The 13,556-nt window shown below is 33.8% G+C and overlaps 1 protein-coding gene across 1 annotated transcript; it reads left to right on the forward strand.

Annotated features, from left to right (window-relative positions):
- Positions 1 to 352: 352 nt before the first annotated feature.
- LOC142619920 (AP2-like ethylene-responsive transcription factor ANT) lies at positions 353 to 4,521 on the forward strand. Its single transcript, XM_075793300.1, has 9 exons — positions 353 to 1,186; positions 1,296 to 1,971; positions 2,159 to 2,241; positions 2,410 to 2,418; positions 2,507 to 2,595; positions 2,678 to 2,751; positions 2,834 to 2,884; positions 2,997 to 3,073; positions 3,467 to 4,521. Exons 1-9 carry the CDS (start codon positions 874 to 876, stop codon positions 4,147 to 4,149), a joined length of 2,055 nt encoding a protein of 684 aa, XP_075649415.1. The 5' UTR covers positions 353 to 873; the 3' UTR covers positions 4,150 to 4,521.
- Positions 4,522 to 13,556: the final 9,035 nt, after the last annotated feature.

Consider the following 13,556-nt stretch of genomic DNA (forward strand, 5'->3'; position numbering starts at 1 on the left):
TAAATTGGATCCTTTTTGAGTGGCAGAGTGGCACAGAAGGGTGTACTGTATGAAGTGACTGGGTGAGCAGATGTCCTGCTCGTCAAATCTATCTTAAGGCCCTGTGGGTAGTGAGTTGTGTATTGTGACTGTAAAAATAATATAAAACCAAATACATTTTGGGCTAAATCTGACCCCTCTCTCACCCTATTGGTCATTGCTCATCCACTAGATTCAACTGACTACTGTACCGTAAAAGATAAAAAAGAAAAGTTGGATAATAATATCTGGGTTTTTTGTGGGTAAGAGTGCATTATTTAAGAGGCTTTAAGTTAATTGTGGTTTTTTCATATTTTGTGTTTTGGGGGAGATGGTGATATATGAATCTGGGGGTTTCTTGTAGGGTTTTATGAGTTTATTAAGAAAAGGGCAAAAGAGAATAGAGTGAGAGAGGAAAAGCAAAAGACGTGGTCTTTCTCATATACACAGATCCCAATGGAATGCAGGGGTGCTCCCCAGCATTGCTTGCTAGATATTCATTCTTTTTGTTTAGTTTAAAGAGACCAGTGTTTGTTGTTCTCTTGAGAGAGAAAGAGATAGAGAGTGAGATTTTGTGGGGAGGAATAAGGAGTTTAGCATAGAATGAAGAGTTTTGCTGGTTAACAAAAAAAAAAAAAACACTCTTGCTTTGTAGTGTCTTGTACCTAGAGAACAAAAAACCAAGTTTTTATTTTCTTTTCAGAGGGAGGGAAGCAAGAGATTTTGCTATGATTAGTTTATTTGGTTGCCAATGATTGAGTTGCCTTGTAGCAGGAGATAGATACTAGTAATAGAACCTTTGGGAGTGAAAAAAAGGAAGAGAGAGAGAGAGAGAGGTTTTACAAGAAGAAGAAGATGAAGTCCATGAATGATAACAGTGGCAGCAATAATAACTGGTTGGGCTTTTCTCTCTCACCCCACATGAAAATGGAGGTTCCTTCTGATCCTCAACAACAACATCAGTACCATCATCATCAACAGGGCCAGGCTTCTTCAGCTGCTGTTTCTAGTGCTCCTCCTTCTACTAGTTACTACCTTAATACCCCAGCTGGAATTTGTTACTTGGTTGGAGAAAATGCTGGTTTTCACTCTCCTTTGTCTGTAATGCCACTCAAGTCAGATGGCTCTCTTTGTATTATGGAAGCTCTCACTAGATCACAACCAGAAGGTTTGCTTTAATAAGTTCATTTTCATATTTAGTTTATGTGCTTTCAAGTGCAAAAAGATAGCTTCTTTGAACTCTAAAATTTTACTTTGCTCTTTATATATGTCAATAGGAATGGTGCCAAGTTCATCACCAAAATTGGAAGACTTTCTAGGTGGTGCAAGCATGGGAACCCATGAATATGGAACTCATGAAAGAGAAGCAATGGCGCTAAGCTTAGACAGCATTTACTACAACCAAAATGCTGAGGCTGAAACCAACAGGGAACATTCACTGGGTCTTCTCCAAGAACCTTATAGGCAACAAGAGCAACATATTCCAGTTCAAACCCACCCGTACTATACTGGGCTTCACTGCCATGGGATTTATCAAACACCATTGGAGGATGAATCAAAGCAAACCCATATTGCAGATTGTGATTCTCAAATCCCTCACATGGCAGAAGACGGGATTCCTTCCTTTAAAAACTGGGTGGCTAGGCAGTACTCTGCCGCCCACCATGCTCTGGAGCAGCAAATGAATGGTAACATTGTTGATGATAATGGCGCTTCTGCGTCTGTAAATGCAATGGGATGTGGGGATTTACAGTCCTTAAGCTTGTCCATGAGCCCCGGTTCTCAGTCTAGCTGTGTTACAGCTCCAAGGCAGATCTCACCTACTGGAGCTGAATGTGTTGCCATTGAAACAAAGAAGAGAGGTCCTGGAAAAGTTGGTCACAAGCAACCTGTACATAGGAAGTCCATTGACACATTTGGACAGAGAACTTCACAGTATAGAGGTGTTACAAGGTTAGTTCATACTGTTTACTTAACCCCTTTCTGTTTAACTATGTTACTTTCTATTTTTATTCTTCTTTTTCAGTGAGATTTCTAATTGCTAGTACATTTGTTGTTGTTCTAGTTTGAGTTGTTTCTGTCTATTTTTGTACAGTTTTAAATTTACTTTTTTTCGCATCCAAAATTTTACCTCCACTAGGCACAGATGGACTGGTAGATATGAGGCCCATCTGTGGGATAACAGTTGCAAGAAGGAAGGGCAAACCAGGAAGGGAAGGCAAGGTTAGTGAAGTAAAACAAAAGCAATTCGCTGTGTATCTGTTTGTTAGTATCCCTTTTTGGCTGCAATTCGTGGTCCATTTCTTGCATATGGTCTGACTTGATTTCTATTATTCATGTCATGTTCATGCTTCTTGTGGATGCCCTTCAATCAAATGATGCACATTTCAGTTTATCTTGGTAAGCCTTTTTTGCCTCCTTATGAACAAAATAATGAAAATATATGTTATTGTTATATAATTAAATCAATGACATATATGGACTTCAGGGGGCTATGATATGGAAGAGAAAGCTGCTAGAGCATATGATCTTGCTGCCCTGAAGTACTGGGGGCCTTCAACTCATATTAACTTTCCGGTATGATTCAACACTGATAAATGTCTTTCACTGGTTTTAGGCTTTCAGTTACTGAAATCTCATTCCTTTGGTGTTTTGGCAGCTAGAAAACTATCAATCAGAACTGGAAGAAATGAAGAACATGAGCCGTCAAGAGTATGTTGCTCATTTGAGGAGGTAAGATTTTGAGTTATCGTGTTATTATTCTTTGTATGCAGCCTTGACATTTCAGGCTGACTATCAGGATTTTGCTTTGCAGGAAAAGTAGTGGTTTTTCAAGGGGAGCTTCAATGTACCGAGGAGTGACAAGGTTTTTTTTATTGGTTTTTACTCGGCATCAAACAACTGTTTGTATTGGCTAAATAGTTCATTCTAGTTAGATTCTAATTATGGTTGTGTTTTAATTATTTGTCCTTTTGCAGGCATCACCAACATGGAAGATGGCAAGCTAGGATTGGCAGAGTTGCAGGAAACAAGGACCTTTATCTTGGGACATTCAGTAAGTTCATGCATTGTTTAAATTCCTCAAGATTTTGTTATTATAATTTTTGTTTGGCAATTGTTTCCATTGTTTGTGACTAGTGTAGAAAATTCACTAATTGTTTGTTATTTGGTCCTTATTGGGCTATAGCTGTGCTTAAGATAATTCAAAAGGACTCGTTTTTATGACACCTCTGGTCCCTGTCTTTCTCAACGACTGTAGTGACTAGTGATGCTTTTAAAAGGCTGAAGTGTGTTACTTTGAGAATGTGACTGAACTTTTTTAAGGCTGCTTCTCTCAGATGAGATAATAAAGAGAATCAAAGAGTTTCTCAACTAATAAAATGTATAATTAAAAGCTACAATTTAATTTCTTCATGAGGTTTGTTTAACTTTGCTAAAATAAATTCAGGCACTCAAGAGGAAGCAGCCGAAGCCTATGACATTGCTGCCATCAAGTTTCGTGGCGTAAATGCAGTCACCAACTTCGACATAACCAGATATGATGTTGAAAGGATCATGGCAAGCAATACTCTACTTGCTGGGGAGCTGGCTAGGCGAAACAAAGATACAGATTCAAGAACTGAAGCTATTGATTATAATCCACCAATGCACAATGGTGGTGAAGCCAATCAAACTGAAAATGGTAATGGTAATGGTAATAGCTCGGATTGGAAGATGGCTTTGTATCAGTCCACGCAGCAACAGCAACAGCAACATCCACATCCACATGCCTGTGTTGAGTCACTTGATCATCAGAAATCTGTTAATTATCGGAACCCGTCTTTCTCAATGGCCCTACAAGACTTAATTGGTATTGATTCAGTGAACTCAAGTCAGGCAATGGTAGATGACTCGAGCAAATTTGCTACACACTTTTCAAATCCATCCTCACTTGTGACCAGTTTGAGCAGCTCAAGAGAGCCTAGCCCGGATAAAACAGGCTCCACAATGCTCTTTGCAAAGCCCCCTTCAGCTTCAAAGTTCATTAGCCCTGCCAATGGTGTTAGTTCCTGGTTCCAGTCACCTCAGCTGAGGCCTACAGCAATCTCCATGTCTCACTTGCCAGTTTTTGCTGCTTGGACTGATACTTAAAAAGAGAAAGAAAAAAAAAGCTTTGTGCGTTTTGTTACACCATGTAAAGTTTTGCATGCAGAAGAATGTAGATCTTGGTGTTGGTAGTGTGGAGGAAAAAGGAAAATGCAGTAAGATTTTGATTTTTGTTTACCAAAAAGTAGTACCTAGTGGAAGAAATGGTGGAATTAATGAAAGACAAATGTGGGAGCCAGTTATGTTGTCTCAAACCGAAGTGTAAGCAACTTTTTCAAAACTGAACCTTTTGGGTTATATCACAATGAAGATTTTGCAAAATGGAGGGAAGGTATTAAGGGGGAAGCTAATGATTAAATTCTTTGAAATGATGTTTGCAATATAGAAGTGGTCTATTACATTATTGAATTTTGCTTTTCTTTCACTACTTTTTCTAGGCCCCTTGGTAAGTACAAAACCAGCTCAAAGTGTTTCCCAATAATGCAAAAAGGGCTTGCCTTGACCACACTATCTCACTCTACCCCCGCAATCTGTTCCTATGTATGCATTACAACATCATTGCAAATTCCTCCTTTCCTATCTGAGCTTTCCTCAAAGGTAACAAACATTCCACATCATCATTCAAAAAAGGCTGTGAGAGATTCTTAGTTTAAGGCTTTAGTTTTGCATATTTTAGGATTTTAATATATAGTCATAATAAGTTACAACTTTGTCTCTTATTTATGTAAAGGCCACCATGGTTAAAACCAAAAAAAAAAAAATGCTATTAGCTTTTCTAGTTCCACTCGGTGTAATCCGAAGATGTAAAAGTGATTCCATGTCTTGGTGTGGATGCTTAGAAAACTTTAAAGCCGCATAAATGAGGTTCTTCCACGTGTACCATTTTTGCATGCACGTTCAAACTCGATTGCGAACTTGACCATTCTGCATTTAAATGATAAGACGACAATGAAGACTGAGGATCAGTGCCGAAAAAGCAGGAAAAATAAAGTTGAATTTAGCTCAATGTTTCCTTTGTTGTACTTGAAAGGTCGAAGTTTTACTAGATAATCAATCACAATTAGGATCCTTAAACATGATTTTTATTTATTTTTATTGGGTTAGTTATATTTCACCTTAAATTATGGGGACATATATCACGAGAATTATAAATTCAAACTATAAAATTTGCATCAAATATAGTGAGATAAATTTTCAATTTACACACTTTTCACATTACACTACATCTCAATGTTTTAAGTTATGTTCCATTCTGGTGCAGTTATCCCTTTATTTCGTTTTGGTTTCTGAATTCCGGCCTATTTCGGACTATGTTGGATTTTTTTTTTAATAATATTGAAGCTCAAATTCATCATTTGACTCATTTTATTCTCATATCATATTTTAAATTTTGTGTTAATTAATCTAATATAATGAAATCTAAAGTTATAAATATAAAGTATATGTGCGTGTGCGTGTGCGTGTGCGCGCGCGCGTAATTCCGAAACGGTGTAGCAAAATACACTAGTATCGAAATATGCTGTTCCAATTGTCAATGCGAAACGCTCTTCGAAATGGAATTCAAAACTTCACTATGTCTTCAAGTGGTAATAGATTAATGGATAAATTATTTATTCTAAATTGTGGTGTCATTTGTATCAGGAAAGGATTCCTATTTAGATGCTAAAATTTATAGATTTGGATCAGGTGCAATTGTTATGGATTCCTTTTTACAACTTTCACTTTTTTTTACTTTTGTTCGCTGTAAGGTTGAATTTATTCAACCTATTGTTGGCTTTATTCCATGCTAAATTTGTTTGTATTTCAGCAATTAGATACCCTGTATTTAGGTGAGAATCATGTAAGGGTTGTGTGTGAGAGAGTGTGAAGAATTCAAGTGTGTGTGCAATTAAGAGGATTCTCACGAGTGGTGACTCGCCAGAAGTGTCACACGTGTGAAGCATGCAGGAAGCTGAAGGGTCATGACAATTGGAGCACTACAGGACAAAAAGTACAGTCTGGCCAGTTAGTTATTTCGCGATTGAAACTCGCGACTAGTCCCAGTCGCAAGTCAAGTCGCTAGAACCCCCTATTATGTAGAAAAATGACTTTTCATATTCCTTCTTATATCCTACAATAAATACCTTTATACCCACAAAATGTAGAGAGTTTTCAGAGAGAATTTTGAAAGAGAAACTCTAGAGAAACACAAAATTGACTCATTCACAATCTTATACCTTTAATTCTCAAATTCCATTACTCTCATCTTCTCAATTGACATACCTTTGAGAAGACTTTTAGCCAAATCCTTATCTCATCATACCCATATCAGTAAGAAGGCTATTTGGTGTTTGAGACGCAGTTCAGAGAGGATCAATTCATTTAGTTGATGCAATGGGCTTATTGTGGGATATGGTAAGTTAGAGAAGACAAGATTAGGCTTAACCTTGTTGGAGCAAGAAGCTTGGAGAGCTTAGGTGCATTGGGTAAATTAGGCTTAGAGAGTCTATTGTTATTCATGTATTCCAACTGATTTTCTATTGAATCATTTTACCGTTGGAGGACAATGGAGAGATTTTTCGCCGAGTTCTTTTGTTTCTTCTTTGATAACATGTGTCAGTGTTATCTAGTGTTTGCATCGCTCTAACCCTTACTCTTTGCTTTTAATTATTGTTGTGTTGTGATTAAAATATGTCTTAGAGTAGTTTACTTGTTTGGGTATAACTTATATTTATCATTCCGCACACACATTGTTTGAATATAAGTTTGTGTTGGTAATTTTGAAATTGTGGGTCTAAACATTTACTAGTGTTTTACACACCAAGTGAACTTTCATTCACTTTATTTATTCAATTGTTGAAATTGAAAGTTGTTTTTTTCAACTCCCAATCTCAGCCATTGAGCACCCAATCTCAATCCAAAATTTCTAATGACCATTATGATTTGTGATTTAGAATTGGCCAACATTCTGATCTTGTGTTAATTCCAATTTAGATGGTAAGTGGACATTGCAAAATAATATCAAATTACGGTTCAAATCCCCCATGTCCTGATCCAATAATCGAATTATCACTTTTTTTTTTGTTGAAGAGTATTACTTTTTTGTTCTGTATAGAAGTTTACATATAAGTTTATAAGACTAATGTTGTGACTCATTTAAAAAAGAATAACTATATCTATTCTTTTTCGAGCATAATTTCACATTATTTACTAACAACCCATGCCATGTTACACATGGGATAGGTTAATGTGTGTCTTGTTTTCTCTCTCTCTCTTTTTTTTTTTTTTCCTCTTTCTCAACTATAGTTCATGCACCGCTTGTATATATTAGAACTTGAAGGTATAATTGCGGAGAAAATTTCGTTAGGTACTTTTCAAGTCAAAAGTTTTTGTTGATTTTTATTTTCTTGATGGATAATTGGATACAGTTCATTATCTTTTGCATCATGCAGAAGTTAATAGTATAATTAACTTTTGCAGATAAAGATATAAGTGGGAAGAGAGGCGTAGTTTTAAAATAAGAACATACGCATTTTTTTATTTCAGGTTGTGTCAAGTTAGATTGGTTTTTTACTAAATTGCATAATTTCACCCACAATCTTGAGGGGTTCTTTCAAATTAAATTTTACATCCTAAAAATTTTCGGTTAAAACTCAAATTTTGCAAATCATTTCAATTTGTCCCAAAGCAAGTAAATATTAGTTAAAAATAACAGAAACTTAAGTAAAATGCACTTAATTTTTTTTTTTTATCAATGTATGAAATGACATGTCCACCCATGAACACAGTACTATTTTAAAGTAAATAACTTTCATGGCTTTGTGAGTTCCAGTTAGCTCAATGGGTAAATTCATTGATGGTTGAATAAGAGATTTGAGGTTCAATCGTTGTTTACACTAAAAACCGATTAATATCTTAGTTTGATGATAAAAGAACTATTATCAAGAACGGATGTCATAGGTTGATACTCTCTTAAAAAAAAACTTTGATAAAATTGATCATTTTCTGTTAGTTTAAGTTGAAAACAAAAAAAGTTGAAAGAAACTTACAAAAATGTCAAAATTTTAAAATTTTAAACTACATAGTTACAATTGATACGTTTTCACTATCATTGAAATTAAGGTCAAACTCTTTGATCTTTCATGTATTCATCCCTTGTTTTCTTTGGTGCATGCTTTACGTGGGTTCATGAAAGTTTCCATGATGAAATAGAGCCCAAAGAAAAAAAAAATAAGGAAAAAAAATCATCCTTTATTGGAGAAAGAAAAAGGAGGCATAACTAAAGGGAAACAACCCAACAACCATAACACAACAAAGAAAAGGCCACAGTAATAAGATTGATGGTCAAAAAGATTGCAAGTCTTGTGGAAAAGATTGTAAAGCAAACAGGTACATCCCATTTTTAACGAAAAAGTAAGAATGGCTGATCTAAATTTTCTTCAAACTCTTTTAGATTAGTCAACAAATATGATTGCAACCTTATCATTGACAGCTTGGAAGGAAAAACAAACAAAGTTCAAGTCGGATAGCGTTGGAAATGTACTGGATTCATATAGCTTTGGCATGAGCTAGATCAATCACATATATGGTGCATGGCTGCTGTATAATCAAGTTGAAATTTCCTCATAAAATGGTTTATTTACATGCAGAAACCAAAGAAGATAAGATATAAGAGTTATTCGTAAGGTTTCACAAGTATCAACAGGACCTACTCAAAAGTATGTTACGGTATTTCATTACATTGGAATTAATTCATCTGAAAGAAATTTGTGTTGGAAATTATATATGTGATGGCAAACCGGCCCATAGATTGTTGCTCTTTCAACATGTTCAATGAAGAGAGAGGAAGCCACCTCCATAACTAGGAATAGCAACTTGGCAAAGAGGGGTTGTATCATGGGTGTCCCATCTCTTTTTGGGCATGCAAAAACTCAAATGAGACGAGAGCGAATGAGGTCAAGTTGAGACGAGATAAAGACATTTTGTCATGAAGTGATTTCAACACTAATAAAAGAGACATGAAAAAGAAGCAAGACTAGAGTTTTCTTTATGATATTTTAATATGTATAAAACTATTTGTGAGGTAGATTAAAATAATTTTATAAAATCTTAAATTGATTAAGAAACTACATCATTACATGATTTGCTCTTGTATGACTTTAATTTGTGTTACAATTTAATGAAGAAGCTATTGCTTGAACATGCAATAGCTTACAAAAAATTTATTAGACAATTTCAGATACCGCAAAAAATAACTTTAAAATTTAGATATTAAAACTTCTAAAAGACTAAAAAATATTAAAGAATCAAATGATTCACAGCTTAAAAATTATTGAAACAAAATAAAATATATATGACTAAAAAAATAGAAAAATATAAGAAAAAGATTGTGTTACATTCAAAAGAATAATCCATAGCTATAAGTTTGCATACTATCATAAAATATCACATTAGCGAAGTAGAGAGATGATGATGATAATAATAATAATATCAACGTTTGAGTTTGAGTTTAAATTGGACTTGTTAGAGAGATAAAGTTTCACTCCTTGTTAAGTTTGGATTAAACAAAAATAATTTTGTTCAAAAAATGATGAGTTTGAGTTTAAGTTTGACTTGTTAAAGAGATAGAGTTTCACTCCTTGTTAAGTTTGGACTAAACAAAAATAATTCTATTTAAATATTGTACTAACGTGAAAAATTGTGAGAGCTTCAGAGGCTTCGTTATATATATATATATATAAATAATTAAATTTTAATAATATTTGTATTATATTATATCTAAATAAAATTTAAATTTTATTTAGATATATATATATACACACACATATATACATATATCAAATCATGTTGTATCTCTAAGCATGTCAAGCAAAATCCCTCCTTACCACAACTCTTATTCGAATTAAAAAGATCCGTACTCTAAGCAAAGAAACATGTAGAGTGATGTACACTTCTATTTACAACCTTTTTACATATTTTTTCTCCACCGTTGAGTTGGCAAATTATTGGAAGAAAATAATAGTATCATTAATGGCCCTATCTTCACTTATTCGGATGCTCAATAGATGACACACTTGCACTTCACAACTAGAATCTCCAACCAACTCCAAGAATGTCTTGAAGATTTGAACGCCACAACAGCATCACAATAATTTTGTGATTTCAATTTTCAACGCTTGAACACACAAACAGTCTTGATTCTTCAATTATGAAGTCACAAGTGTTGTGAAGAACAAGCTTGGTTGAATTCTCTCTCTAGGGTTCACAGTTGTAGCCTCTCAAATCCCTAGTAATTGGGTTTTTTTTTTTGCTGAACTCTAGTAATTGAGTTATAATAGTTCCTTTTATACTGTTAGAAATATATGGTTAAATGATTAAATTTACCATATCCTAATAGTTTAAGCTTGTTAAATTGCTAATTATCCCAAAAACTTAATTTAACATAATATCAGAACATGAGATCCTAAGTTCGATCATTGTCTCATCCACTCTACCTCTCATTTAAATTTTCACATGTTGGGTCTCATTTATTAAAAGGTAGTTTCGGCTCACACGTGAGAAGAAGTGTTAGAAGTATATAGTTAAATAATTAAATTTACCATATCCGAATAGTTTAAGCTTTTAGAACAATCGGTAATTTAACATATACTTAGGGTATGAAAACATTGTCACAACCAACTTCTTAGAATTAAAGACATGTTAGCCCTGATTCATTCATGAATAGATTATAGACTCATTCATCCATTACAATGTCACGGAATTTATCAATACTAAACTTAACAATAGTACAATTGTTCAATTTGTTCCACTAATAGGCTAATAGCACCTTTAAAGAAAATGTTCCAATAAGGTACTACCCAAATAAGTAAGGCTTGGTCGGTCCAAACCAGGGTGGTCGATACCGTACCGGTACCGGCCGTACCGGCCGGTACGTACCGTACCGGTCAGTGCACCGGTACCGGTACACTTCTATTTTGTACCGGAAAAAATACCGGCCGTACCGGTCGCGTACCGGCCATACCGGCCAATTTCGGGCAATACCGGCCGATACCGGGCGTACCGCGGCATTTAAAAAAACTTTTTTTTTTTTTTTAATTTTGTAATTTTTGAATTTTTGTAAGGACATAATAATAAATTATTTACACTAAATTATTAGTATTATTTGTTTTCTTAGTATGCAATAAACAACTAAGCTTTCTATTTTTTATATTGTGTTTTTTTTTTCCTTTTAATTGATACTAAAGTTTAAAACTATGAATAATTTATTCTGAATTGAAGTAATATTTTATGATAAAATTTTATATTTACTATAATATAAGTGAAATATTATATATTTATAACCATGGTTCTAGAGATTTTAGTGTGTGTATATAATATATACATATATATATATATATATATAAAATAATGCAGAACCCGAAACAGTATTGATCGACCGTATCCGAAATATATCGTACCGCCTAAATACAGCCTGCAATTGTATTGACTTCCTTGGTCCAAACACAAATAGACACTCTATATTTCGGCCTAAATGGTCCCATTATCTTTAGGGCCTTGTCTTATTGCGCATGTGTACAGCTATAGCTTGTGGTGCTAGGTAACCCAAGTCACAGGTATAATGTCCAATAGGTGGACGTATAATAATTTGAACATTGCTTGAAATTTATAATCGAGGATGTTTCCTGTGGAGGAGCCCTGTTTCTTCCAAGGAGACCTTCAACTTGTGGCACTTCGTTCAGCCTTTCATTCCTTTGATTTGGACCACTCTCTCTGAAAAAATTTCAGGCGAATTTATGGATATGACAGGACCATATTTTTCTGGCTCAGCCAAGAAATGAAATAAAAATGGGTTCGTGTATTTTCTTTTTAAAGTAATAACCAAGACATGTCAAGTTCATTGTCATTTATGCAGAACCCTTTCAGTGTCTTGGAGCCAGAACATATATTGGTTAGTGATTCATCTTATTAATTATCCAAGTTGAATAAAATTTGAATGCAATTCAATAAGTGAGTTTTAGCTCCAACGAGAGAAGAAGTAGACAGACAATTCAAACTAGTGAACTAAATTTAGACCATGCAAATGGATCGGGTTGGATGAGTTCATGTTTGATCCTGAAGTATGTGGATTAGGAATAAGTTGAATTAAAATGGGTTGCAAAACTTATAATCCTTTCATATTTTTTTATATGTGGAGTTAACTTGGTATGACCTTTTATTTTACATTCAAGTAATTAAATTAAATATATAAAATAAATATTTTTATCAAAATTTGATATCAAACTCAAACTAGTATTATATTCCCAAACATATTACCTTTATTTAGACAATCACATTTACAATGTATCCAAACCCTGTCATGCCTTGATTTATCCAAAACCTGAACCACTATAGCTCAGTTTTTATTGCAATCAAAACAAAAGGAAAGATATGTTTAGAGATAAAAGGAAAAAAGAAAAAAGAGAAGAGGCATTGCAAATTAAGCAATTTGCCACAAAAATTCATTGCATTATGGCCCATTATCCCATGATCAATATTTTAATGAAAGAGATGGCAATACTAACACATTTTATCTGCAATATTTTAACAATACTTTTACAACAAATCTTAGTGACAAGTTGTTATTGACTATTACTAGTGGGCAAAAAAATTATTTCAATTGTTGATTCAGTTTAGAACTAATAACAACTTACCACCTATGATTTATTGTGAAATTTTATGAAAATGTTGTGGATGTAGTAGCACTTCTCTTTTATAAAATGGATAATTATAATTTATCTCCATGTGATTTTATCTATTCACAATTTAGTTCATAAGCATTTAATTATGGCATTGTCAAACCACAATGTGGTAAAATGTTTATCTTCAAACTTCAAAATATGTTAATTCTGACTACACCAATTTATTTTAATCCAAAATTTAGAGATAAATTTAACAATTGAAAGTTTGTGGGCTAAAATGTGACAATGTCAAAGAAAATAGGAATAATTTGTAATTTTTCCTTTAAAAAAATACACAAAACATACTTCTCAAACCCTAAATATATCCCTAATAATTAATTTACATTAACAATTACAAGGTTTTTGGTTTCAAAAAATAAAATAAAATTAGGGGGTTTTGGACATAAAAAAATCTGCCGTATTAGATCCCCAATGACTGAATGCAAATACATATTATCAGTTGGTAGGTGGTGGTCTTGGGGAAGGAGATTCAAAATTGATAGATCATATGACTTTCTCCTTTCTAAGTGAGAGTGAAGAGAAGATGAATAGTAGAGGGAGAGATCAAACTCAATGAAAAAGAAAGAGTAAAGAGAGAGAGAGAGAGAGAGAGAGAGAGAGAGAGAATTTGGGAATCAAAGAAAAAGAAATGTTGAGACTTGAGATTTAATGTGAGTTTAAAAATAAATTTATAAATTGATTTCTGATACAACATGGAATGTAATGTATAAAATGTTATGAACCCTGATATATTGT

The sequence above is a fragment of the Castanea sativa genome, chromosome 12, assembly GCF_040712315.1.
Source record: "Castanea sativa cultivar Marrone di Chiusa Pesio chromosome 12, ASM4071231v1".
In the NCBI taxonomy this organism is placed as follows: domain Eukaryota; kingdom Viridiplantae; phylum Streptophyta; class Magnoliopsida; order Fagales; family Fagaceae; genus Castanea; species Castanea sativa.

Coding starts and splice junctions, on each gene's coding strand:
- LOC142619920 (XM_075793300.1), top strand. CDS start 874: ATGAAGTCCATGAATGATAACAGTGGCAGCAATAATAACTGGTTGGGC. Junction 2,752..2,833: donor TATGTTGCTCATTTGAGGAG/GTAAGATTTTGA, acceptor TTTGCTTTGCAG/GAAAAGTAGTGGTTTTTCAA. Junction 3,074..3,466: donor CCTTTATCTTGGGACATTCA/GTAAGTTCATGC, acceptor AAATAAATTCAG/GCACTCAAGAGGAAGCAGCC.